General features: G+C 46.4%; 1 protein-coding gene across 2 annotated transcripts in view; it reads left to right on the top strand.

Moving 5' to 3' along the window:
- ABL1 (ABL proto-oncogene 1, non-receptor tyrosine kinase) overlaps window positions 1–27,623 on the top strand; it is a 144,290-nt gene that overhangs the window by 105,476 nt on the left and 11,191 nt on the right. For both annotated transcript variants that reach the window (XM_027614785.1, XM_027614786.1), the window contains exons 2-6: window positions 8,529–8,702; window positions 9,284–9,579; window positions 17,193–17,465; window positions 25,182–25,266; window positions 26,124–26,301. In XM_027614785.1, coding sequence (XP_027470586.1) covers window positions 8,529–8,702; window positions 9,284–9,579; window positions 17,193–17,465; window positions 25,182–25,266; window positions 26,124–26,301 — 1,006 coding nt within the window. The remainder of the gene's footprint in view (window positions 1–8,528; window positions 8,703–9,283; window positions 9,580–17,192; window positions 17,466–25,181; window positions 25,267–26,123; window positions 26,302–27,623) is intronic.

Below are 27,623 nucleotides of genomic sequence, written 5' to 3'. Positions count from 1 at the left end.
GTAGGAACGCTGGGCTCTGCCCCAGAATTCACGTTATTGTGGGGACAATAATAAATGAGGGAGTACTTGCCCTGTAGTGCAGGGCCCTAAGATCAGGTACCACACTTGGCATTTGTGCAGAAATTCTCTGCATGCGGTGTACATGGACTCCTCCTGACAGCCCAGCTAGGTAGATACCATCATGGCCCTATTGTGCCTCAGAAACTGAGGCTGGGAAAGTACTGACTCCAAGACATGATGGACTGAGATTTAAACACAACTTGTCCACCCTGGAGCACAGGCTTACAGATTCCTTACCAATGAGATGAAGGGGAAACCACTAGAGGTTTGGGGAGGCTGGAATGGGGAACTGGGGGTTGTGAGAGAAGCTGGCCCCGGACCAGCCCGTCAAGGGCCTTCTGGGTCCACTTCAGGAGCTCGGACTTCTGCAGCAGTGGTAGTAAGGACAACCCCAACCATCTTTCGAGGGCCTGTTACCTACGAGGAGCAGTGTCTTCTGTGTTATCTGCAGACTGCCAACGACCCTGTAAGGCACTTGACTGCTCTGTTCTTTGTGTTACCACAGGTGACCCTGCTGGTAAATAGTGGCCTACCAGTGACAGAGCTGTCCCGGGCTTCCTCTTCTGCCTCTACCAGCAGCCATCTCCATTGGATTTTAACAGGAGAGCCACTTGGTCAGGCTTGCATTTTTAGAAAGACCCCTCTGGTGGCAGTGTGGAGGCCGAATGGAGCAGGGCAGGGCCAAAGGGAGGAAACCAGTTTGGGGTGTGGTGGGGCAAGGATAGGATGGGACCGATCAGGGAGATTTAGCAGGAAAAGTGGCCAGTGTGGGTGTAAACTTAGCTGGGATGAGGTGGGGGTTGGCGAGGGGTAAGCATCGTGTTCAAAGTGGTTTGAGGATGGTGGGGTGTTCCATTATATGGGTCTTTATTATGCTCCATCTGCAGGTACTGTAGGCTTCTTTGACAACAGAGTCTCAGAAGGTGATAGAGGATTTTTTTTTATTTTTTACTTTTTGATAGACGGAGTGGACCGAATACCTTTCAGAAAGGTTTAATACTTGGACTGCTGATCGAAACAGAGGTTAGCATGGAGAATTCTGTTTTCTAAACTTGACTGGCTAGGAACATTATAATGTAAACAGATTCCAGGGGAAATATTTAAACCTTGGGCTAATTTAAATAACTTTATTTTTTTACTCTTTATTTTTTAAAGGAGGTTTCTCTGGAAACCTATTTAACTTATTGCCTATAATGCCCATAAGTGGGAAGTATGATAAAACTGCATTTATTTAAAAAGAAAGTTGCATAATTTAGACCTCTAATTTATAGCAGCCTCTTTTCTAGGCCCCTCTCCCTGTCGGATTACTGGGGTTCTACTGAACCACATCTGTAGTGTAGGAATTGTTAACCTGGAAGGCTCTTGGGTTCTGGGATAGAACTCAGGGGCTCCATGTCCTTGGATGGGGAAATATTAGAACTTTATTTCACTAACCTCTAACTGAGAATTAGTGTTTCATTTTTTTAAGAATGTAGGTAACAAAGCACAGTAATATTAGAAGTACTTGTGACTTTGTCACTGGTAGAAATCAGATATTTTTATGTCATCTAACAGTTGTGATTGTTGCACATATCACTACTTTGAAATGACAGTAGTTACTCCTGGATCTTGTTATTTAATGTGTTAATAGAGAAGCATATATTTAATGCATTAATAAAGAAGCACTGTATCACAATTTTTTAAAAGATTTTGAGGACTATTTCAGTACAGTTCTCCTTTGCAATCCTCTATGTTCTCTGCATTTGCAGACTTCTGAGGCATACCCAGACATCACCAGAGGGGCTGCAGCCCAGCCCAGATGAAGACCCCTCCTTTAGTAGCCTCAGTGTGTCCGGCTAGCCTTGGATCCCTGTCTTAGTCCTGCTTCCCTTGCTAAGCGAGGTCTCGTTCAGGATCCACATCCTTCCTGATGCCAGTGAGCTGGTCCCTTCACAACTCCTGGCCCTCAATGTCTGTGTTGTTAAAAATGAATCCACAGGGCAGTGCCTGTCTTGGATTTAACCTGCTGTTGAAGCCGTGTACATTTTCATTAGCGTTTTCCCACAGGAACAGAGGCTGTGTGATGATTCTTTGCATCATTACCATCTTGCCCTAGCCCTGCTCCCCAGCAGCTAACGCAGTGTTCGGGGTGCTGGGAAAATTTTGTCAAGTGTGAAGTTAAGGCCAAGGCTGTATTCAACTAAGCTCGTTTTTAAAATAATTTTAACCGCTCTGGGTGAGGGTGTAAATTACAAAATAAAGGACCATGAAGAATGTAGATAAAATGACTTTCATCAAGTTCAAATTGTGGGAAATAATACTTTTCCTCTAAGCTCATACTGTAAGAAGTTGTATGAGACTGTTGTATACTGACTTGAGAATAGTCTGAGCATGATCTCATCAGTTGGAACAGAGTCTGAAATAAAACACGAAGCCTTCCCTCTTTTTTGAGGGATCTGTTTTATAGATTTCTGAATTACAGAGATTCCTTGAACTGGAGGGTAATAGTGAAAGGCCCACAAAGGAAATAAGAATAAAGCAGCAAGGGTTTAAATAATTGAAATCGAGCTAAAGTAAGGGGAATGTTTATCATGCCCAACACGCTCTGCCCTCTCCCCTCCTCCACCCTGAAGGGCCAGCGGTGCAGTGTGGGCCGCTCTGTACTAGGAGGGGACAGGGGGCAGGAGCACCTACAAGAAGGTGGTGGGAAGATTCCTAGGGCTGTTTTTCCCAGAAGTGAAATCTCCCCTCCCCTTGGGACTATGAAGTAGCCTCAAGGCCCCTGGAGTTCACAAACATTTTACCTCTCTTCCTGTTGGCCCACAGAAGGGGTTCAGGGGCAGCCCCTGGAAGTCTAGACCAGATAGGCCATATCGGAGAATCTTTCATGAGCATTTCTGATCAGTGACACACAATTTTAAGAAAGGATTATTTTCATATAAAACTATCTTTAAATTGCACTTTAAAGACCCAGGCCATTAGAATACCGTAAATTACACACAGGCCCAGTGAATTTTGTGGCGTTATTCTTACTGGATTTTTAAACAGTTTGATATTCTCATGGTTAAAGACGTAGCTTTTTGGAGGCTATTTTATTTTATTTTATTTTATTTTATTTTATTTTATTTAGATTTTATTTATTTGAGAGGGAAAGGGTGAAGCAGATTCCCTGCTGGGCAGGGATTCCCAACATGGGGCTGATGGGGGCTGACACCAGGCTCCATCCTGAGATCCTTGCCCTGAGCCTGAGATCATGAGCTGAGCCTAAAGCAGATGCTTAACTGACTGAGCCACCCAGGGGTCCCCTGGAGGCCTTTTTTTTATTTAAGCTATCACCATTCTTGGTGCTCAGCTGGCTAATTAATAATAACTGCCTGAGTTTTACGGGTGAGTGGAGGCCTTTTCATGAACAGTATGGTAAAATAATAACAAAAGGGGTCTTAAAAGGGGTGAGGCACTTTTGAAGGTATGAATCGTAAGTAGATTTAAAATATGACTCAGGATGCGGCAGAAAATGTTCACTAAAGAAAGTAAGAATAATAGGAGATGCTGAAATTTCTTTCCCAAGACTTAACCATAGCCAAAAGATCCCCTGGAAGAACAGAAGAGGGGAGCTCTTTTGGAGCATCTCTTTTGCATGAAGCCTCGGGGCTTCTTCAGGGGTCTAACTTCCTGATCTGGGGCCTGGCAGAAAGTCCCTACATGAAGCCGGGAAGGCTGAAGAACATTCTGCAATATTGGCCTTGTAAGCTGTGATCATTTTTAAGTTTGACGAGCATAGTTCACTATGAAACGAAGAAGGAACTTGGCATTTGTACATTGTGAGTCAATTTTGACATCAGCCTGGACTGGGACTTGACTGGAAGGTTTTGGTGTTGGGCTGTGGCTACACTTCAGCCTCTCTATCCAGAGGCATGCATGAGCAATACTTCCCTTTGGGCTTTGGCCATTAATTTGTGGAATGGAGCAAGAACTGGAGAGGAAAATCGAGAGACTGCCTTGGATTTCCTGACGTCCTGTTGAATCAAAAAGCAATGGGAGGCCCTTTCCTTCCTGACAAAGGGCTCATCCCCTCTCATGAAATTCCCAGCAGCAGTCTCCATGTTAGGGACAGTCCCTCCTCATTCCAGACTGCAAATCCACAGGCACCCCTGGGTGAGTGTCGGCCTTTTGCCTAGTCCAGGTGTTTTCCAGGCCACTTCCCCTGATTATGTAACTTTGATCCAATCCAGATGCTGCAGAATGCTTGATAGAAGAGGTCAAATGGCACTGGAGAAGAAAAGCATTTCTGTATTCATGACTTTGGTTTAATTTCCTGTGTGGGCCGGGTCTGCCAGAGTTGTGTGCTCATGGCCGGGAGGTCAGGACTCCAGAGGGAAGCGCGCAAATGTTTTTTCAGGACAGCTCGAGGAGATTCCTCCTCCCCCAGGGTTCTTTTTCAGGTTAGATTATCAAGGGAAGTGTCAGCTGGCTCTTATTTATGATGGCAGTTTCTCTATTTTTGTCATTGTTTTCTGAATTATAAAAACAATCCCCCCATTCATTGTGAGAAATAGGCCATAATATAGAGGAGAATAAAGGAAATTTTAAATGTTTGTAGTCCCACCGCCCCGCGTGAACCTACTCTTAATGGCACTGTTAACACACCACCCTGGGTTAATAACTACTGTTCACATTTTGGTGTGGTTCCTTCTGTACTTTTTTCAGTTTTTATAAAATTGGGATCATGCTGTATATAACAGGTTGTAATATGAGCACTTAAACAATGCATTATTATGTGTATGTTCCCAAGCCAATAGTTGTTTTCTAAAAATATTTTGAATGGCTTTATGGATATATTCTGTATTACAGATGGACCACAAGCTAACTTACCTTCTGTTGATAGATATTTTGTACTTTTTCTGTGCTGCTATTTAAAAATCAGTGTATAGAAATAATTGTGTGGATCTCAGGATAATTCCTAGAGGTGGATCAAAGGTTATGGAATTATTTAGAGATTCAGTTTGTATTTCCCGTTGCTTTCCTAAAGTATTATGGCAATTTCTGCAGCAACCACTGGCATTGTATGAGAGTTATATTTCATTGAAGTCTTACACTGACTTAGCCTCAAGAAAATGTACCTGCCATTTTGATGAAGAATTTACATTTCTTTGATTACTAGCCAGGTCTAACATGCTTTCCAAGTTTAATGGTAATTTAAATTTTCTGTGAATTGCTTATTCATGGTTTTGGTTCATTTTTCCATAGTGGAGGGATTTATCTTTTTCTGTTGATATGCAAGAGTTCTTTTATGTTGAGAATCCTCAGGCTAATGGTGTTACTTAATACAATGACAATAGAAGTCTTTTGACTGCTTCCACTTAACCAACTTATTAGGTTGACCAGCATGCTCCACTTCCTGTAAAAGCTGCCTCCCTAGTGCCCAGGGCCCACTGCAGTCCTCTGCCACTTACTGCCCAGCCACACCAAGAGCCAGTTACATTTCTTTTTTTTTTTTAATTTAATTTAATTTTATTATGTTAACGTTAGTCACCATACAGTACATCATTAGTTTTTGATGTGGTGTTCCATGATTCATTGTTTTCGTATAACACCCAGTGCTCCATGCAATACGTGCCCTTCTTAATACCTATCACCAGGCTAACCCACCCCCCCACCCCTTCTCCAAGCCAGTTATATTTCTTTCCAGATCTTCAGATACACTTGTTGTTTTATTTACTTGGTTAATGTGAAACCAGTGAAATGCAGGTGTAAAAAGAGATTTGTTTCTATGGTATTCAGATGGATGCCTTAGACAGACTCAGTAAAGGCAGGTGATTTTAAACATTGCTGCCGGACCAGGTGTGGATGAGCCAGCTGTAAGCGTTTGGAAGGGACCATGCTGGGGTCACGGAGATATAAATCCAAGTCCTCTCCCCCTGCAGGAAACCGAAGCTGAAAGCCAGATGATGGGGACAAGCTCTGTCACCACATACCCACCCCCGAAAGGGCAGGCCTTGTCCCTGCAGTCAAGGCCAGCAAACCAACACACATTCAGGTGGGGGTGGTAGATCAAACATTTTAATAAAAAAATAATTCTTTGCCTTAACCGGCTTTGTTTGGTTAATTGATCAATCCCTGATCATGATGGTGCTAGGCGTGCTTTTAGAGCCCATGTAAAATACTCAAGAACAGGGCTTAACCCATCACTAAGGCTTTTCTACACTCTAGGAAGTGGCAGTGTTACCCTCTTCCTTGAATTTCTCTTTGCCCTTATGATTCATACAATGAGATTACCAAACATAGTAATGACATAATTTGGGATTTACTCTTTTAGCAAAAACAATTCCTGAAGGTTTACTTCAGTCAGTAGTATAAAAGCTAGAATTGAAAGACCCTTGTTAGGATGGCCTGGGTGGCTCAGTTGGTTAAGCAACTGCCTTTGGCTCAGGTCATGATCACACGGTCCTGGGATTGAGCCCTGCGTTGGTATCCCTGCTCAGTGGAGAGCCTGCTGCTCCCTCTCCCTCTGCTGCTCCCCCCTCACCCCACCCCCGCTCATGTTCTCTCTCTTTCTCGCTCACTCTATCTCAAATAAATAAATAAAATCTTAAAAAAAATGAAAGGACTCTCGTTACTTATGTTGTATCAGCTTATTCCAAAGAGATATTTTAAAGAATGCCAATTTCTGAAAGTTCTCCGGTTGTGTTTCTGGAAGGTTAGCCTCATTCCTCAGATGTCTTAGGTGTCTCCAGTGGTTGGTTTTGTTTGTTTTTTTTTTTGGGAAGTGAATACTGCAGAATCAGGCCCATCCCTGAGATGGGTGTTATTGCCCAAGAAAAGATGCTTAGGGGTTCTCTCTAAATCCATAAAGAGGGAAAATTTAAATAATTTTTAAAATTTTTATTTTTTTTAAGACTTATTTTAGAGAGATTGAGTGCAGCTGGCGGAGGGGCAACAGGAGAGGGAGAGAGAGAATCTCAAGTAGACTCCCTGCTGAGTACAGAGCCTGATGTGGGGCTTGATCCCACAACCCTGAGATCATGACCTGAGCTGAAACCAAGTCGGACACTCAGCCAACTGAGTCACCCAGGTGCCCCTAAATAATTTTCTTACCATTTGGGAAAATTAGAATTTTCCCCTTTACCTCCTTTTATAAAGTTCGATTTCTTATTGTAGTTTCCTTAAATGAGTATTCAAATTTCAGTCCATAATATCCTATGACTATTAAGACCTGCTTATTACTTTCTAAGGCTCTGTCTCAGGGCTCCTGGGTGGCTCATCGGGTTGAGTGGCCCGCTTTTGATTTTGGCTCAGGTCATGACCTCGGGGTTGTGGGATCAAACCCCCACATCAGGCTCCGTGCTCATCATGGAGTCTGCTTGCCCCTCTCCCTCTGTTCCTCCCTCCGCTCGTGCATGCTCGCTCGTGCTCTCTCTGTCTCAAATAAACTCTTTAAATAAAAGACCTCCTTGAAGTACATTTGCTGGCTAAAAAAAAACCTCACATGTATATCACAGAAATTCTAATGAGGCTGAGCATAGTTTAAGAAAAAAAGGAAGAAACTTCAGGAAAAAATAATGAACTATTTGACCCTGTAGTGAACAGTGGCCACATGTTCTTAATATAAGAAATGTTGATTGGTGTTCAGCTTTTACAGTCTACCTATATACGAAAAATGAAGGACTTTATTACAGAGTGGAAGAAACTTACTAGTTTTCACAAAGTAAAAGACATGTAAAGAAGGCCATACTTGAGAGTGGGGTGAGAGCTGGAAGGAAGGGTAGGATGATAATATTCTTATCTTGGGAAGTAAATAGCTGAGAGACACTGTCTATAGCTGGAGAACAAGAAGTAAAGTCTGTGCAAGTCTGTTAGTGAAAATGCAAAGGTAACTGGTAGAGGCTGGTACGGGAGCCGTGGGGGCAGAGGCGCCGCGGTAAAGCAACCCAGAGATGGAGGGGTCCACCCAAAGCACAGCTGTTGGCTCTGGGTATAGAGGAGGGTAGGGTAGAAGGTGTTTGTCCTTCATTCTAAGCCCTTCTGTCTTACTTGATTTTTATATTATGTGCCCATATTAACTTTGACATGTTTTTTAAATGTTTTAAAGAAACTTTTGTTCTCTGTTATATGTGAGCAATGGCAAAGACATGAGGATGGACCATTTACAGTTTTAACTGAGTTCATTTTGAATTAATGAATTTAAAAAGCTGAAACTGAATTCAGCTTTTTAATTGAGTTCATTTTCAATTAAAGAATTTAAAAAGCGGAAACTATTTGGGAACAGCGATTGCCACCTTGGAATGAAAATACTTAATATTTTTCACAACACTTGGGAAAGGAAGAGTCCATTTTTATTTTACCGCATTTCTTATTATCACATGTAGATGTTGAGAAATGAAATAAATTAGAAATATATAATGATGGAAACAGACTTTTTTTTGCTCCTGAGAATAAAACTAATTTTCCCCAATTCTTCCTGTTTCTTCTGTTTCCCCTTTGTCTTCCAGAAGCCCTTCAGAGGCCAGTAGCATCTGACTTTGAGCCCCAAGGTCTCAGCGAAGCAGCTCGTTGGAACTCCAAGGAAAACCTTCTCGCTGGCCCCAGTGAAAATGACCCCAACCTTTTCGTTGCACTGTATGATTTTGTGGCCAGTGGGGACAACACCCTAAGTATAACTAAAGGTAAAAGGGCTGTGGACCGCTGCTGGTGCTTGCAAGAGACAGAAATCAGGGGAAACTGTGGCTTGACTGGCTACCCCTTTGCCTAGTGAAAGAGCAGCTTTAAAGTTTGGAATGCAGAGACATCAAAAAAAAAAAAAAAAAATTCAGCATCTTTATAAGAGAGCTACTTTTCCTTAAGGAGAAGAGTTCCTGTGTACAGTAGTCCTTCGGAAAAACAGCATCATAGTGAAAAGAACGCCTGGACCAAACACTGAAAATGCCCTTTTTTTTTTTTTTAAAGAAAAAGTATTTTTTCCCTAAGAAACTTCATTATGTTAGGAACAGAACACTTGAATAAACATAATAGATTTATGAAACACTGAGGCTCTGTATTTCTCTTATATTCAGTACAAACAGGAAGCTTCATATATAAATGTGTACTCTTCTTATATACACTTAAAAATGCATATATTTATGTGGATTTGTTAAAGGGAAGTAGGTATTTAGGAATTTGGAGATTTTTAGTAATCCTATAAGAATAAATGGGAATGAACGAAACCAGCCTTTAAAGCTGATGTCTGATTTGATTCTCCTCTCCTAAGGTGAGAAGCTCCGGGTTTTAGGCTACAACCACAATGGGGAATGGTGTGAAGCCCAAACCAAAAATGGCCAAGGGTGGGTCCCAAGCAACTACATCACGCCAGTCAACAGTCTGGAGAAACATTCCTGGTATCACGGGCCCGTGTCCCGCAATGCGGCCGAATACCTGCTGAGCAGTGGGATCAACGGCAGCTTCTTGGTCCGGGAGAGTGAGAGCAGTCCTGGCCAGAGGTCCATCTCACTGAGATACGAAGGGAGGGTGTACCACTACAGGATCAATACTGCTTCCGATGGCAAGGTAAGGGGTCCTAGTCGGGGGGGCTGATGGGCTGGGGGTGGTAGCCTTTGGCCAGGAGGACCAGAGCTCCTGCTGCTGGGGTTAAGAAGTTATCATGACAAATCTCAACCGGGAAGATGCTTTTGCTTTGTTTTGTTTTGTTTTTCTTATTATTATGTTATGTTAATCACCATACATTACATCGTTAGTTTTTGATGTAGTGTTCCATGATTCATTGTTTGCGTATAACACCCAGTGCTCCATGCAGAACGTGCCCTCTTTAATACCCATCACCAGGCTAACCCATCCCCCCACCCCCCTGCACTCTAGAACCTTAAGTTTGTTTCTCAGAGTCTATAGTCTCTCATGGTTTGTCTCCCCCTCCGATTCCACCCCCTTCCTTCTTCCCCTCCCGCTATCATCTTCTTCTTCTTCTTTTTCTTCTTCTTTTTTTTTTTTTTTTAAACATCTAATGTATTATTTGTTTCAGAGGTACCGGTCTGTGATTCAACAGTCTTACACAATTCACAGTGCTCACCATAGCACATACCCTCCCCAGTGTCTCGGGAAGATGCTTTTGAAGGAAACATCTTCAAGTAAACAGCAGGCATCACTCCATTAGCCTAGGAAAGACATTCTGTTGAGGACCGATCACGTGATGTTTCAAGTCCAGGGGCCTGGTGTGGCTCTCCACCTGTGCTGCTGGAGTTTTGTTGTTAGCTATCTCATAAGATGAAGTGAATACCTGCTAGGTATTGGACATACTTCTTATATTAAGATTCTTCCTTTGTAAAAAATCTCTTACTGTGATAGTAATTCATCTTCAATGAGTAAAACTGCAATAGTGGATATTTTTAAAGTAAAAGACCACCTTAATATCACTTCCCCAAAATAAGTCTGGTACATGGTGTTCTTCCCATAAATAAAGCCACGTGTGTGTGTGTGTGTGCCTGCGTGCTTTTACATACATACATACACACAGTTTTTAAACAAATGAGATCACATACCAGTAGATTTCCAAACCCAAACTGTAGTTTTGTAAAACAGTTGATATATACAGTTTTGTGATCTTTATATGAACAATGCTCAAGAGTCCATGGAGGGAAGGGAGGGATTAACATTTTCCAGCTTCCTCCTGGTGGCTGGCACATTTTTCAGGCATCCTCTCATTTATACTTCACTTTGGTCCTCAGGGCAGAGGTCGCTGTGATCTGCATTTTTGCATTAAGGAGTTGGGGACTTAAAAGGGAGGAGGTTTCTTGCCCAGGATCACCTAGTGTGTGATTGATGGAGCTAGGCTTGGGCCCCGCTGTCCACCCTGCTATACCATGCCATCATCCAGGGTGGAGATGGGTAGATTATTGGGCAGGGTCTAGATGGTGAATGTATTTTTTAATTAATATGTAATGTGTGCATATTGTTAAAAAAAAGGAAGAACAGAATAGATTACAGTGAGAATTCTTTCTCCTAATTCCACTCCCCTGCCCAGAGGCAACCCCTGTGACCAGTTTCTTTGAGAGTTCCCCAGTATATGAATATGCTTTTATATATATATATATATATATTTTTTTTTTTTTTTAAAGATTTTATTTACTTGTATGAGAGAGAGAGAAAGCGAGCACAAGCAGGGGGAGTGGCAGGCAGAGGAAGAAGTAGGCTCCCCACTGAGCAAGGAGCCCGATGTAGGACTCGATCCCATGACCCTGGGATCACAACCTGAGCTTAAGGCAGATGCTTAACTGATTGAGCCACCCAGGCATCCCTACGCTTATATATTTTTTAAAAACGCAAATGATGCAGACTGCACAGTGTTCTGCATCTTGCTTTTCCCACCTAATAATATTTTTTGAAGGTTGCTTTATGGTAGCACATTTAGAGCTCCCTCATTCTTATTAATGACCGCCTCGTGTGGACGGACTGTCATTTATTTCAGCAGTCCCCTGCAGGTCGACTTTTAGGTTGTTTCCAATCTTTGGCTGTTACAAATAACGCTGCTCTGAGGTAGCTTTCAAACCATTAAAAAAAAAAATCTCGGCACACTGTATAAAAGCATTTATCTCAGTGCCTAGTACTCACACTAGTAACAAAAGGTTCTGGAAGCCCTACTTACCCTCAGTATATGTAATGCGCTCTGATATTTTTGTATTCCATTCTGTTCTGTTTCATTTTTTTAAATATTTCATAGACACACGTACATATGTACATCGTATGTACAAATTTCCATCGTGTTAACATTAAACGTGATGGAAATTTGCAGTTGTGTTTACTCACCCTGTTGCTGGTGAGAAATGGACAGGCTTGCATCTTCCCTCCACCTCAACAGTGCTCTGTCAGGCTTGTGAAGACATCTGTCACTGATGTGTAGAGATGGTCTCTCGTTATGTGTGATGTACATGTGTCATGTTTTGAGGGATCCCCGTCCATTTACTAAATTTATATTTTCCTGCATATTGTAAACATACCAAATTTACATATGCATATGGATCTGTTGATCCACTCTCTGTTCTCTTCCGACATCAGACCTTTAATTGTTAGGGCTGTGTAATGTGTTTTAATGTGTGGTGGGGCTAGTCCCTCCTCCTAGTCCTCTTAGCATTTTTACGGCTATCCTCAAACATTCATTTGTACCACACAAATGCACATGTATTTCTCTTTTTAATGTTCTTCTCTTGTTTTTTCCGCATGTCTCAAAGTCTTCTGGCCAGAGTCCTTATTGCTAGTATCTGGTGCTTTCCGTGGTGGCAGAGATCTTTGTACCCAGCATGGCCTCTTGCTGATGTGTGACTAGAAATCAGCCTTATCAGCTTCCCTTTCGGGTCCTCTTTCTTATCGCAGATGTGGAGCTAGGTTCCATTCTGCAGGATGTACTCCGGGGTGGGGGGGGCCCTTTGAAACCTTGCCTTCAGCCCACAAGGGTTCCTGTCTTGTGAATTAGAACACCAGAGCACACCGCCCGTGAGGGAGGTGATTTCCTGGAGCTGACAGCTTGCTTCCCATCTGTGCTGTTTATCCAAGGCGATCCGTGCTGCACCGCAGTAATCAGTTGAGGTTTGTACTGAACAGGGTAATGGTTTCTTTTCCCTGGAGTTGTTTAACCAGCATCCTAGGAACAGATTCAGGCAGGCATGATCTAGTTTGACAACTCATTAGCCGGGGGTTGGTCCAAAATGCTGTTCAGAGGGAGAGAGCAAGGCCTGCGTGTGGGATGCATGATTCACAGAATTTGAGAGTTGTCCGATGAGGATGTCAACCCCTCTGTTTAAAAGCTGGTATGTGCCAGGGGAGCACAAGGAACTCATTTGATCAGGCAGTATCCACCACTGGGCAACTCATCCAAGTGTCCTAGGCCTCCTGCCTTCTTCCCTCCCTCCCTCCCACCCTCCCTGGCAAAGACTCTCCCTTCAGCTGTCCAAGCACCTGGAGACGTCTCAGCCCACGGGGTTATCAGTTCCGGCCATCTGCAGAGGCGCCTCTCTGTGAGCTGCGCTTGAGGGGGCTGTGTTGGGTGGGATCATATTCCTGGAATGAGTGGAACAGTATCAGAGGTATTGAGGGGGGAGGTATTAACAGCAATGCATGAGACAGTGTGGCTCGGCACTGAAAAAAGCTCACATAGCAGAGCTTTGATGCAATCCTTTTTGGATTTCTAAAGGGAAAATCTAAGGTTGGTAGGAGGGACAGGCTGGGGTTGCATAAGCTTAATGCCTATTTTCAAATAGCTAATCTTCAGAAAACAACTGAATTTAGAAGATTCTTCTCCAAAGGCCTGAAAGATTTCTTTCTGCCTCCACCCTCTTGGCCCTGGTTTACCTCTGTTGTCATGTTTCTGAGCTTCAGCAGCCGTTGTGGCTGGTCAGTCAGCCCAGGGCTCGGGGAGCTTCGAGCCGGACTCTTACAAGGGCCCTACCAAACTGAGCCATCACTGCTCCAGGGAGTCTCGATAGTCCTGAAAACCTCCACATCCCCTGGGATCTGATTGTTGTCTCAGTGCTTTCTCCAAGTTCACAATCTTCTGCCAGTGTGGTGGAATTAAAGGCTGATTTTTCTCAACCACCCGCTGCCTGAATCATATTTAGCTCTTCTGGTTATTTGTGTCTACACTTTACTTTCGTGGGATGCCACTGTCAAGTTCGACGATTCCTTATGGCCCTTGCTAGAGTCTTTCCTTTTCTTCAAAGAGGTTCCCAGGTGATACTTATTTTCACGGTCTGCTGAAGTGACAAGTTCAGGGTGACAGGAATGGAATTTGGGCTTAAGCTTTAGCAGAGATGGCAGGATAGGCCAACTGTTCTAACCTCTTGAATATTTAAGATTTACCCACCCTGACAGTGGCTTGGCAGGTGCAGGCATCCCAATGAAAAGCCTGCTAAAACGTGGCTGACCTTCCCTTGTGGAGGAGACCTCAAGCATTGTTAAGTACTGCTTAATTATTAAGTCTTGCCCTCCTGCTGGAATGTGGAACTCTCTCAGGGTAATGTTGCTTCCTGGCCCAGCAGCCTGTAACCGGTAGTAGTACATCCAGGGTAGGACTCTGGGAACTGAGGCAGCTAAAGAAGGCACCGGACTGAGCACTGATAAAGCCAGTAAGTCTGGCTGTCAGGAGGAAAGCTGTTTCTGGTGAGTTTGACAAGTCCTATCTTTGGGGTTCCTGCGTGATCAGGAGGAGGCCCAGTCCTGGCTGAGCACCCAGAGTGTTTATGTAACCAGGTGCATAGCATAATGACATGCCATTCATAATGCTTATTTCACTTTCTTCTCGGAACATGCCAGGAATTCCTGATGCAGATTACCCAGTTCACTAGCAAAATGCTCAAAACCCAGAACTAATCAAAAGGAAACCAGCAGACTTGACTGTTAGAAGGTGACTGTGCGGTGTCTTGAGAACGGAGAGTAGTTTTAATATTTAATAAGTGTGGGGATGTAAATTTTATGTTGAAAGATGAGCTAAGTCACAGGGTCTGTAAATTTAATTATTGAGAAGGATAAAGTAGGTCCGTTCAGTGAAACCTCCCACAGCTCTGAAATCTCTTCACAGGAGAGCCTGTGAGGGAATCAGATGAGACCAAGAACAAATTCTGCATAAACCTGGGCTTGGGGGAGCCATAAGCATTCTGATCCTAGGATTGGAGAGCATTCCTTTCAAGCTGACGGGGAGAAGTAGGTGATGAACCTTGCTCGCCGGTGACCAGCCCCAGGAGCCCAGCAAGTGAGCTGGGCTCTTTCACCCGCACTGTGCCGGTGATGTCCGAGCTGGGAGGGATGCTCTCATTCCAGGGAATGCCTTCTTGGAGAGGCTCTTCTTTCTTCTCTCCACTCCATGGTAGCGAAAACACCGGCAGCTGAGCTTCCCCCAAAGAAGAGGGCTTGGAACGCTTGGCACCCGCAGTGAAGTAACTGGACAACGACAGACTTTTCCAGAGAGGGGTGGGAGTAGGGGCTGTCCCCACATCCCACTCGGTCTTCTCTGTGAACTGCACTCGTGTCCGCAATGCCCACTGACGAGTGCGTGTACGTCAGTGTGTGGACATGGGGCTAAGCGCAGACTCAGCGCTGCTGACTTCTGCTCCCCGCCTCCCCCCAGCACCTTTGTGCACTCACTCTGGGCCATAAGCGTGACTCATCGTGCGTCCCTAGAGCGGTTCACTTAGACTGAGGTCCTCCTCGGTGCTCCGAGGTGTAAGTGAGGCCTCCCAGTGGGCTCTTTCCTCCCTTCGAAAGATCCTGCCACTGAGGGGCACCATCTAACAGAGGGACAAGTTCCCCCAGAGCTGTGGGGTCTTTCTGGACAATTCTTGGGCTGCTCAGAATTTTATTTTAGTAGGATTGCAACCAGAAGATTGTAAATTACAGGGGCGCCTGGGTGGCTTAGTTGGTTAAGCGTCTGCCTTCGGCTCAGGTCATGATCCCAGGGTCCTGCTTCTCCCTCTCCCCCTGCTTGTGTGCACACACGTGTGCTCTCTCTCTCTCAAATAAGTAATAAATCTTTAGAAGAAAAAAGATTGTAAATTACAAACCTCTAAGTCAAAGTTTGCCATTGCCTTGCCTGAGTTTTAAAAATCTGTTTACATTATCTCCCCAAGCAAAAAATTCAAAAAGAAAGAAGGAAGGAATTCTGTTTACCTTCTTGAGGGTTATAAATGGGATCAACTCATGTATTTGTTGATATTTTCTTCTTTTAAATTATTTTAATTATCTGGTATTACCAACATACAGGAAGTGATGGAGCCTTCCCGTAACCAGCTCTGCTGTGTGTTTCAGGCCTTTTCTTCCTGTCTCTGTTTTTAAGTGCTAGAGATACTGTAGTTACAGCTGTAGCACAACTGACCCTTTTTCTCCCTCCTGCCCCACGTGTCACCGCCGTTCCAACACACATACCTCCTTTATCTCAGTCAGGGCAAGCCGTGATTTTTAATGTCTTCCCCACCTTCTGCAATCGCTGGCTGCCCTTCATGAGCTAGTAGGTTCAGTTACCTACTGTCTGCCTGGAGCCTAGATGTCCTGTGTGGATTTTAATGAACTGTTTTTTGCAAAGGAAGCATTCCGTCACCACCTCACTGAAATGAACCAAACAAGATAGCTCTCCCCATCCACGCTTGCTTTCTGTCAGCCTGTCAGCTTGCTCCTTTCCCTTCTTCCTTTCCTGGTGCATCCAACGAGAAAGACACGTGGATGGGCTCTGCGCGTGGGTTCGCGCCCACTGTAGATCTCAGAGAGAGGCTCGCGTGCGCTGGTGTCTGAAAGCCCCTCTCCTTACTTCCCCACCGTAGAGGAGACTATGCGGCCTTTGTGCAGCCCTCCAGTCCTCCACCCCTGACACTCCGTTCCTGGAGCGTGCTGGCGGGGGCGTCCCACAGGGGCATCCAGCTGGGGTCAGCAAGTCTGGGCCTCTGATGCTACTTAGCCCAAATTGAGGGTGTAAGAATGAGAAGATTTATGTTTTGTTTAGTGATTTCCATCTCTGATTACCATGTAGTTCTGGATAATTATATAATTATAAATAATAATTAGAGGTTTTAGGTAATAAGCACAATTATTTTTAAAAAATTACTTTCTTTTCCAATCAGCAAATAGGTACCAAATTCTTTTCTTCGTTAATTTAATCAGTAACTGCTTATTGAGTACCTGTTACGTGCTGTGTATTTCTTATTCTCCACTTTGGGGATACAGGATAAAACAGCTTAGGGCTCTGCTCTCATGAAACTGACATTCTAGGAGGTGTTGACAGTAAATAATCAAGTAAATAAGGAGGATAAGTACAATGCAGAGAGAAGTAAGGGAGGTGGTATGACTAGTGCTGGGTGATGGCCAGGTCAGGTGACTGCAGCGACAGGGCTCAGGTTGGTAAGAGAGAACCAAGCATGTGGTGATTAGGTGGCTGGAGGATTTCAGGCAGAGGGAGCAGTAGATGCAAAGGCCCTGAGGCATTTTGTTGTATCTTTCTGCTTCAGCAAGTAAATTACAGCATGTGTAGAGAAATACAACACAGGTGCTTTTCTGCACACTCCGCCCTGTGTGGAGAGCCATTTATCTGAGGTTTTGCTCTGCACTGACTTAGACTCAGCAGAGCTGGTTTATTGGAGTTGTTCGGGTTTGTGTGCGCTCTGTGGACTGAAGGCTGTCCCTGTTTCCCTCAGCTCTACGTCTCCTCAGAGAGCCGCTTCAACACGTTGGCTGAGTTGGTTCATCATCACTCGACTGTGGCGGACGGCCTCATCACCACTCTCCATTACCCGGCCCCCAAGCGCAATAAGCCCACCGTCTACGGCGTGTCCCCCAACTACGACAAGTGGGAGATGGAGCGCACGGACATCACCATGAAGCACAAGCTGGGCGGGGGCCAGTACGGGGAGGTGTACGAAGGCGTGTGGAAGAAATACAGCCTGACGGTGGCCGTGAAGACCTTGAAGGTAGGCCCGGGCCTGCTGCCGCCACTCACGGTGCCATTGCCAGTGTGGGGTGGCGCTGCTTTCTGGGTGGCCTGCCCCTGCACTCAGGTCCGAGGGGGTAACTGGTGCCCAGGAAGTGCCTCTTTGGGCCTCTGTGGTCCTTTTCTTCGAACGGGTTCCGTCCCTCGCCCCAACTCCATGTGCCTCTGCATACAGCGAGAGCCGAGAAGTGCTGTGGTTTTTTGGTGTAAAAAGATGAGTCATTTGGAGAAGTGTTTTCATTATATGGCAAGATTCTTTTAAAGCCGTGGGTTTCCGTTCAGTCTGTGTGGCATTTGGATCACTTCCTATTGAGAGTTAAGAGGAGAAAAAAAAACTGTAAGTTTTGAAAGAAGGGGATTTAACCAAAACGCATTTGACTCTTCTGTGGATTTTTGTTGGCAGACTTGAAAGGCAAGTGCATTGGGTGTTCCTAGTAGGTTCCAATTCTGTGTAGTGTGAGTGCAGACCTCTGGAAATGGAGGTGTGGAAAGGCATGAAGGAAGCATCAGGGCTTCCTACGAACTCAGGTACCGTCGGGTCGTTCTTGTTAACTAGGACTTTCGCCCTCTCCACTCAAGCATGGGGTTTGTAGTTTTCCGGTGGATTTGAAGTCCTTTGAAATCTTTAGGACGCCAAGGCAAGGGTTTCACTTGCAAGCCCTCGCTGCCTTCCAAAAGTGATCTGAGCTTTTACCTGTGGCCAGAGCGTCCTCTAGTGTTGACCTGCGCTATTTTCACTTGCATTAAAAAAAAAAAAAGGGAACCGATTACACTGACATGTGCACAGAGACTGAGAGGGGAGCCCCCCCCCCCCCCGTAGCCATAGAATGGAAACATCCATGACTGCAAGGAAGGGACCCAAGTGTGTGCATGCGCTTCTCTGGAGTCCGTGGGGCGCATGCTTGGAGACCCCTGAAGCCAGATCACTTGCCTTTTAGGGACTCTGTTACTTCCCTTCTGCCTTTACTCAGAGACACAGTAAAGTGGAAATTATGGGTTCTGGCTGATGTAACGTGCCGCTTCAGAGAAAAGATTGCGTTCTTTAGTTCTAGAAACCAAGAGTGGCTTTCCTTGGTTGTGCCCCCTATTGATTGTGTCCCCCTTAGATTAGTCCTTGGGGCTGATCTTGTGTGTCGGGGGTGGGAGGTGACGTGGTTTGAGGTCACCTTGGGGACTTCTGGATACTTTCCAGACATGATTTTTTAAAAACACAATAAGCATTTATTGGGGCGCCTGGGTGGCTCAGCCTGAGACCTTCGGCTCAGGTCATGGTCCCAGGGTCCTGGGATCGAGCCCCACATCGGGCTCCTTGCTCAGCAGGGAAGCCTGCTTTTCCCTCTCCCACTCCCCCTGCTTGTGTTCCCTCTCTCACTGTCTCTCTCTGTCAAAAAATAAAAAAATCTTAAAAAAAAAAAGCATTTATTGAATTCCTTGCTTCTGTTCACCAGACCCTGGCCTCAACCCTGGGATTGTGAAAATAGACTTCTTCACTTCAGGCTAGTCTAGGTAGTAGAACATTGTAGCTAGGGGGAGGAATAGGCAATATGATGGTAACCACAGTGTGGTGTGACAGGTGCCAGATTAGAAGCAGGAGCGGGGAGCTCTGACACTGCATGGGAATCGGGGGGCGCGGGTACTGGTGCACTCCACTTGGCGGGGAGAAAGCACGAAGGAAACCACAAGTTGGTGCCGTGGAGGAGGAACAGGAGTTGGCCAGGGGAGCAGAGGCCTTGACAGAGGCAGAGGGTGAAGAGCCTGTGCTAAGTCACAGAGGGTTTGAACCGGCTAAGGAGCTGGGATGCTATCCTGGAGGCAGTGGGGCGCGTTGAAGGGTTTGATGCACAGATGATTGAATTGGAGCTTCACAAAGATGGCTACGTTGGCGAGCCCTAGAAAAAACGAAACAGCCATTGCCCCGCCTCCCCCAGACCAGGCAAGACCAGGGAGAGGCATGTGCTTGTGCTGCAGTGTCTCAGTTTGGCACAGGATTGAAGAGCAGGCCCGGCTCTCGGTCTTGACCAGCTTGAGAAACTGTTAAAGGCCCAGGCAATACCCACACACTTGCCAGCATTTGCAGAAATGAAACAAGGAAGAACAGAAGCACAAAATTTAGGTTTCCATCCAGGAAAGGCTTGTTTGAAAACTTTAGAAAGAGGGAGAGTTTGCCCAACTTGAAATGCGGGGAAAACACAGCCCAGCAGCTAATGCTGTGGCAGTGTTTCCTGAGCAACTGAAGATGGGCATTCCAGAGGAGGGACCCCTCCTGGAGGTCTCTGTCAGTGGTGGCTTTCTTACACCAGTGAAGCAGAATTATCTGGAAGTTGTGTGCCTTTTAGAATATATTTCTCTAATGATGTATTATTAATGATGTATTTTTATTATTCTTTTAATGGTTTTCCCCAAGAGTCTTATTAACTTTATGGTCCCACAGTTGGTAAAAAAAAAGAAAAAGAAAATACAGAATCTAGTTGCATGGATTTCTGGGAGTCGTCACCCCTGCAGATAGCTAATTAGGGAAAAGGGAATGCATCATATTCTAGAGATGTAGGTCAACCCAAAATATGGTACTAAGCAACTGCTAGATAAATTATCGCTTCTTCCACCTCCCCTGCACAAAGCACATGTCTACAATAGGTTTCCCACTTGTCAAATAAGATTAGTGTCACTCTTTTGGGCATTTGTCTCCACTGGAGAAGTTGGGTTCTAAATGACAGCGATGGCTAATGTTTATTGAGCTCTTGCTATGTGCCCGGCAGGGTCTGAGTGCTCCATCTGTAGCCTCTCATTTAATCCTTTCAACCACCCTAAGGGAAGGGTCCTCCTGTCGGCCCAGCACCACCACCATCTCAGGCTTGAGGAAAGAGCAGTGGAGGGAGGCGGGGTAACTGGCCTGGCGTGAGCCAATGAGGAGCCGCAGAGTCAGGGTTCCGGCCCAGGCAACCTGCCTCAAAGCCCAGCTCCTCTCTTCTTTCCTTAATTGTCACCCCGGTTCTTACTCCTCACACACCATGAAAAATTCAGAAACCACAGTTGCAAGTCTTAGAAATCCCCTTCCCCGCCCACATTCACTTCCCCTCAGCCTGCCCCTGGATCTCCCTTTCTCTCTAGGACCCAGCTGGGCACCTGAGTCTCCATCTGCTCCCCCACACACACCTGTTTTGTGTTGCTGGCCCCTCTTGAGGAGGCACAGGTGGCCCCCCCCCGCTTTAACCCGGGCTCCATATTGATCCACCAGGCACTGGGTCCTGTACCTTTGGGATCTGAGACCATAAGAGACGGGAAACAGGAGTGCACTAGGCTGACCTCTATGGGTGGGAAACTAGAATTAAAGCAAAGGCCCACTGATGGGAACTGCTAGTTTGAGTTCTGACATAATTCAACAAGTCGTAGGCTTACCTCTACCTGTGTATTATCACTGTGGCAGGTGGGATGTGCCTAAGAGAACCAGCTGTCCAGTACAAGAAAGCCACGTGTTTCAAATGAGCCATATTCCAAAAGTTTGTTTATAAGTCCGTTTTTTTCCCCCATGAAACAGTTCTGTAAGTCATAGAATTTGGGAAAGACTACTATTGATCCAGTGGCATTAGGATTGACTCGTAAGCTACTGGCAGATTTACCGTTAAAATGGTGGAAAATAACATTGTTGAAAAATGTTAAGACTTAAAATTGTACTCAGTTCTTTATTTTTCAAATAGGTAACGTATGCACATAGTGTCTTCTACCCTTGATTTTTGTGACTTTCCAGAAATAGTCCGCGTGTGGGTATCTTTCTGAACCGTACGGCAGCGTGCTCTAGACACTGCTCTTTGCCCCCTGGCGCCCGTGTATCCTGGCAGTCGTTCCTCGTCAGTGGACGTAAGGTGGTCTTGTTTCTGCATGGATGTATTTTAACATATACCAGCCTTCAGTGGGCATTTGTGTTTTTTCCCTCACTTTGTTATTACAGACTGTGCCATAGGGATTCTTGTTGGGCGTGTGGAGACTGTCCTGGTGGTCAGCTCCCCAGAGTACACTAGATCGAGGAGCGTGTACCAATTTGTACTCGACCAGCGGTGCTGGCAAAGTGCCTTGATGCCCCTGCCCTTGCCAAGACGGTCTGCTTGGGTTTGGTTTTTGTTGTATTTTTCCCCAGGAAATTGGTTCTATTAGCTCCAGAAACGAGCAGCGAAGGAAGGGCTCCGTGGCGGCACTGGACAGTCGCGTGCTCCAGCTTTCTGACTCCCCGAGGGGGCTGTGCCCAGGGAGAGAGGCGGCACACCTCGGAGCCCACTGCTGCCGTGTGCCTCGCTCTTGCAGTGGCTTCTGCTCTGACTGTGAGCTAGATACACCTGCGTGTTTGAGGACCAGGGCTCGGGGGGTTCTGTGTGAGGTGGTTTCTCGTGCATCTGGTTGGTGAACCCCCTCCTCGGCCTGGCTCAGGAGCTCTGCCCCATCTCTGCAGGCTGTGGGATGGCACTTCACTGTGGTGGCAGCCTTGCTCAGCTCACATTTGGTTGAGAACCAGGGACAGATGTGGAAACTGAGCTCTCTGTGGACCCCGCTCCGGGGCCCTGGTCCCTGCTGAGACTCAGGGAGGCATGAAGGGCACTCGGGGCTATGCAGCACGAGTGGGACGCTGAGCCATTTACACGAACGCTGTTCTTTGTTAACGCCGTAGCCTGCCTACGCCCGGGGGGAGGCCAGGGAGCGGAAGGGGTGAGGCTGGGTAGAAAGCACCCGTGAGACCCTGGGGCCAGAGAACGACAGAAAACATCGTTAACTGTCTCTCACACTAGCGCTGTATTTAGGCTGCTTCCCAGGCGTAGAGATCACGTGTTTTCAGTACAGTAAAAGTGGGTCCCGCTGGTGGAGTCCTGCCCACGAGGCAGATGCAACTCTTCTCCCCGTTTGGGTTCAAAGAAACCTCACCTATCTGGCATGTGAGTAACTTGGAATGGCCACGCAGTGGCAGGGCTCGGTCTGTGTCACTCAGAAGCCATCCTCTGAACCACCTCCTCTACTGGCCAGGCCTTCGTGTGCATCTGAGCCAGGCTGGTCAGTCCCTGTGAGGAGAGCCCAGCCGACCCACCACCCTCCCACCAGACAGGGCCGAAACTCAGCCTTCACTCAGTGTTGCCTTCACCCTCATTGATCGGGGTTCATTTTATTTTACTCCGTAAAATGGAAGACCTTTCAAAAAAAGATGAGGGAAAGTTTTTAAATAAAAGTCAAGGAATAGAACAGGATAGCACCGGGGGTGTTTCCAGTTTAACGCAGCTACAAAAGTCTGATGCTGCTAGTAGTTTCCGTTGGAAATCGAACCAGGCCTGATTCCACCAGGGGGAGACAAGTTCACACTGATTGTCCTGAAAGAAAAAAAAAAAACAAGGAATTATTTAGGGGTGCCTGGGTAGCTCAGTTGGTTAAGCGACTGCCTTCGGCTCAGGTCATGATCCCAGGGTCCTGGGATCGAGCCCCGCGTCGGGCTCCCTGCTCCGCGGGAAGCCTGCTTCTCCCTCTCCCTCTCCCCCTGCTTGTGTTCCCTCTCTCGCTGTGTCTCTCTCTGTCAAATAAATAAATAAAATCTTAAAAAAAAAAAATGTAACTCTCAAGCACAACAACAAAACCATTTAAAAAAAAAAAACAAGGAATTATTTATACTGTCCACACGTGTATGTGCGTGTGTATGAGTGAGGGGAGAACGAGACAGACAAGAGGAGAGGGGTGCCTTTGAAAGCCCTGTTGTTCCTTCTGTGTGTCCATGCCTCTCAAGATCCAGACATGGTTCTTTTAGAAAAGATTCTGTAGCTATAAGAGCACATGATCTTTCTGAAATGATTTCACTGTGGGTGGTTTATTATGTGGCACTTTTATAGAGGAAAACTCCACTTGTCTAGAAAGCTTTATTTGAGAAGCTGCGTTTTGAACATGTTGCTGGCCAGGCAAGGTTCTTGAAGCCTCTGGTCCTTATGTGAGCAGCATCGACTCGCCGACTCCAGCAAGCGTGTGCTCCCCAGCCTTGACATTAGCGTGTCACCCAGCGGATCAGAGCGCTCCACGCACAAATGGCACAGTCTGCTGAGCATGTTAAGGAGCAGAGAGGACTCCGAAGAACTGAACAGCCAATGGGGCGGTGGCAGCTTGACGCGGTGACTACCAGCAATGTTTAATTGACATTAGAGCAGCTGACCATTGGTAAAGAGCAGTAAATTGAGTCTCCGCCTCACAGAGCCCAGGGCTAAGTGGTAATGGGCTGACACGTGTCCTCAGCGGTCATGCTCCGCTTGTAAACATGACTGACCACAGCAGGCACACGCTAGGGAGAGGATGACCTGTCTTCTGGAAGCGTTCCCCACCTCCGGGGGCAGGAATGGCGCGGCCACGGTGATGCTGCAATAAGGACACGTGAGCTCATCATCTCTCGAAAGGGCAGGTATGATGTATAAGGTGCCACATTGGAAATAAGGTTGCTAACGGGTCTCCTGGGTAGTGCAGCCAGTTAAGTGTCTGGCTCTTGGTTTCAGCTCAAGTCATGGTCGGTTGTGGGATCGAGCCCCACGTGGGCTCCGCACTCAGCAGGGAGTCTGCTAAGGTTTCCCTCTCCATCTGCCCCCCCCGCGTGTGCACACGTGCGCGCTCTCTCTCTCTCTCTTTTGCTCTCTCTCTCAAATAAATATATATATTTTTTAAAGTTTCTAAAGCTTTCCTCTCGGGCGAGTCTAGTTTTCCAGATCACTCCCCATCCGCCATGCAGTCTTTCTGTCCAGACAAACTTAGACTCCATGCTGAAACTCAGAGGGAGGTGTCCTGCTTCTCCTGCTGGCCTTTGTAACCAGACGCTCACAGCAGACAGAGCAGGTCACCACCCCCAACCTGCTTCTTGTTGCGGTGATTAGTCAGAGGACAGTCCCTTCTGTAAGTCAAAAGAGGTTTACCTGACGCAAGCCACAGAGGCTCCTGCGTGTAGTAGGGCCAGCTGCCATGTGCGGGGCGAGCGCACAGCACTCCAGAGTTGAGCCTCGACCCACAGCACCTGAGGAGGTGTGGAAATAGCATCAGGTTTGCTCTGGGCATTTGCTAATATCTTTGTCTCTTCGTGGCATTTAGATACAGTGAACTTGCTAAAACGTGACCTCGTGAATCCATCGTTAGAGGGGCTGCTACAGAGGATTATTTGAGAACCTGAGTAAATCTACCTGGTAGGTAGTGGTGATTGCTTCATTAAGACCCCCATGACACCACATTTTCAGAATCCTCTGCAGTTCAGCATTCTCTGTCGTATTTTGAGGTGTGGTTCTTCTTTGGTAGGATAGTATCTTTTTGTGTCATCAGGGTCTGTTCCATTAAATTGAGTACGTTTCTGATTCTTCAGGTGATTTTTTTTTTTTTTAAGTGTTTTAGGACTCCTTGGAAACCAGCTATTCCTTAGGGAAATAGAAATATCCTCTACATAGCAGCCCCTAAAGAAGCAAGTTCCCAACATCTATTTATCACCCTGGGTGAGAATTCACAAGTTCAGCACCAAAGGGGAAAATTCTCTGTGCTGTCAGGGTGACGATCAGCTGCAGGGAATCTGTCTGGTGCAGTGTGCGGCTCGGCACTGGTGGGCCAGGGTGCTTGTCGGTTGAAGCTCCAGTTTGTATTAACCATTCAAGGTGTACCTTCCCACTTAAACACTGTTCTTGCTGAAACAACTTCACCCGCTTTTTTTCCACAGGAGGACACCATGGAGGTGGAGGAGTTCTTGAAAGAAGCTGCAGTAATGAAAGAGATCAAGCACCCCAATCTAGTACAGTTACTTGGTGAGTGTGCAAAGCTCTGAAGAGAGGGCCTTTTCATTAAACCCTCCGGGGGTGGTACAGGTGCTGTGAAGGAAGAGGTGAGTGGCTTGCTGCATGAAGATTTCTGATGTGGACATCTGTCCTCTGCCAACACTCAGCCCATGGTAAAAAGGAGGCTGATGTGGGATGGTGTGCGTGTGTGTGTGTGTGTGTGTGTGTGAGAGGGAGAGAATATGTTATTACTTTTTTTCTTTTTTCTTTCTTTCTTTTTTTGAGGGGGGGTGCAGAGGGAGAGGGAGAAAGAATCTTAAGCAGATTCTACACCCAGCATGAAGCCTAATGAGGGGCTCAATCTCAGGATCCTGAGACCATGACCTGAGCCAAAACATAGAGTCAGGTACTTAACTGACTGAGCCACCCAGGCGCCCCCCTGTAACGTGGGGGGAGGACATTATTACTTTAAATCGATACCTAGAAGCAGTCAAAGGCAAATCTCAAATGGCTTCTGAGACAAGAATTTTCCAGAGTCCCTTCCCTGCAGTTACTCTGTAAGCAGACCTCCCCGTTTTGGGGGTGAACTGACAGTGCTGTAGGCCGTTTGGTGTGTGCCCGACCTTTGCCTCTGAACTCGGTGGCAGGCTCTCCGCTGGGGTTCAAGTGCCCAAGAGGAAGAGAAGAGCATGGCTGCATCCATCCCCCAGGAACGTGATCACAAGCCCCGAGTGCTTGGAACTGTGGTAGAGGTTGGACCCCAAACTTAGCAGAGACAGAGCCCGTTTCAGGAGCACTTTACTGTCGTGCTGTCTTTCCTGGCCGGGGTTGGTGCACTCGGGAGCAGAATGGCACACGAAAGCCCTTGATGTCTGTCTTGTTGGCAGGGGTCTGCACCCGGGAGCCCCCGTTCTATATAATCACTGAGTTCATGACCTATGGGAACCTGTTGGATTACCTGAGAGAGTGTAACCGGCAGGAGGTGAACGCTGTGGTGCTGCTCTACATGGCCACTCAGATCTCGTCAGCCATGGAGTACCTCGAGAAGAAGAACTTCATCCACAGGTAGGAGCCTGGCGAAGCAGCCCTCCCCACAGAGCCACGGAGTGAGCATGGGGCCGGCAGCCTTTTACAAAAAGCTCCAGCCTGCAAGGTCTTAGGGCTCAGCCACTCGCTTTAGTGCTGGCAACACGGTGGGCCTTGGACCAAAGGCAGATGCTGGGTTCCTGACCTCGCCGGCTTCAGACGTGTGTCCAGGACCAAACTCAGCAGGCCTAGACCCTGGGCCCGCCAAGCACTGGATCCCTGTGGTAAGAAATATTTCCCCTCAGCACCATTCTGGACTACGTGGAATACTAAATGAAGTTCATCAAAGGCCTCCTTCCTGATAATCAGCGCTCTCCGGGAAGCAGAGTGTGAGGCGAGAGCTCATCAGTAATGACCTCCTCCCTGGGGGAGGCTGGTGTGGCTTCTACACAGGCTCGCGGTCACAGCTGGCACACGGGCTTTGTTTTTTGTGTTGCGTGTTTTCTCCCTCCTTTCTCTTTATTATCATTTCATTCTCCACTTAACTTGCTGTCCTCTGGTTCAGGGATGTTTCCGCGATTGTCAGAACTGTGTATATGTAGTTCTAAATTAAGCGGCTTTGCTGTTTTGAAGCCTGGAGTGTTTTGACCTTCAAGCGTGCCACAATCATGTTGGTGTTCGCATTCCTTGCTGGAGGAAATGGCTTCCTAGCAAAGTGATGGCCTGAGCAGGACAGGGCCTGATGGGCTTTGCCAGTAACTTTTATACAAGATGTTCTCCACGCCACTGCTGTGAACTTTCCTACCCAATTAACTCAAGTATGAAGCCCGTACATGAGATTTCATAGTGAGGAATAAGAGTAGCATGTGTGAAGGGCTGTCCGTTTCTTGTAAGACAGATTTCCTGTGCTGCATGAGAGCCTGATTCAGTGCTCCTGTCACTCAAGAAGGTGAACCCTCTGAGGCTGCAAATTGAGATTTCTTGACTTCTGGTTTGCTTTGCATGACTAGATCCATTCCCTTTTCATTTCACGAACTTAAAATGCTTTACCAAAATCCTATTACGCACAAGTCTTCTGCATTTAATTTCTGTCTGATTGCTGATGATCGGGCTATCTTAGGCAGCCATCGCCTGAAGGTGCTGCCTCTTCTCTTTCCTCCATTCCATTTTGCCTTGGGATTTCATGGCTAACATCCATGAACCAGAGATTAGACTCCCACCTCCCTGGGACAATCAGGAGGCGAGAAAAAGCTTATTATACAGGAGAGAATTTGTAGGATACATTCGGATAAGCATCAGGAGGAAATAGGAGAGTGTGAAACACAATTTGGGGGGAAAATGCTGTGGGCTTTATTTTATTT

Source organism: Zalophus californianus, chromosome 13 (assembly GCF_009762305.2).
Source record: "Zalophus californianus isolate mZalCal1 chromosome 13, mZalCal1.pri.v2, whole genome shotgun sequence".
Lineage (NCBI taxonomy): Eukaryota > Metazoa > Chordata > Mammalia > Carnivora > Otariidae > Zalophus > Zalophus californianus.
This window is presented reverse-complemented; position numbering and strand designations above follow the sequence as displayed.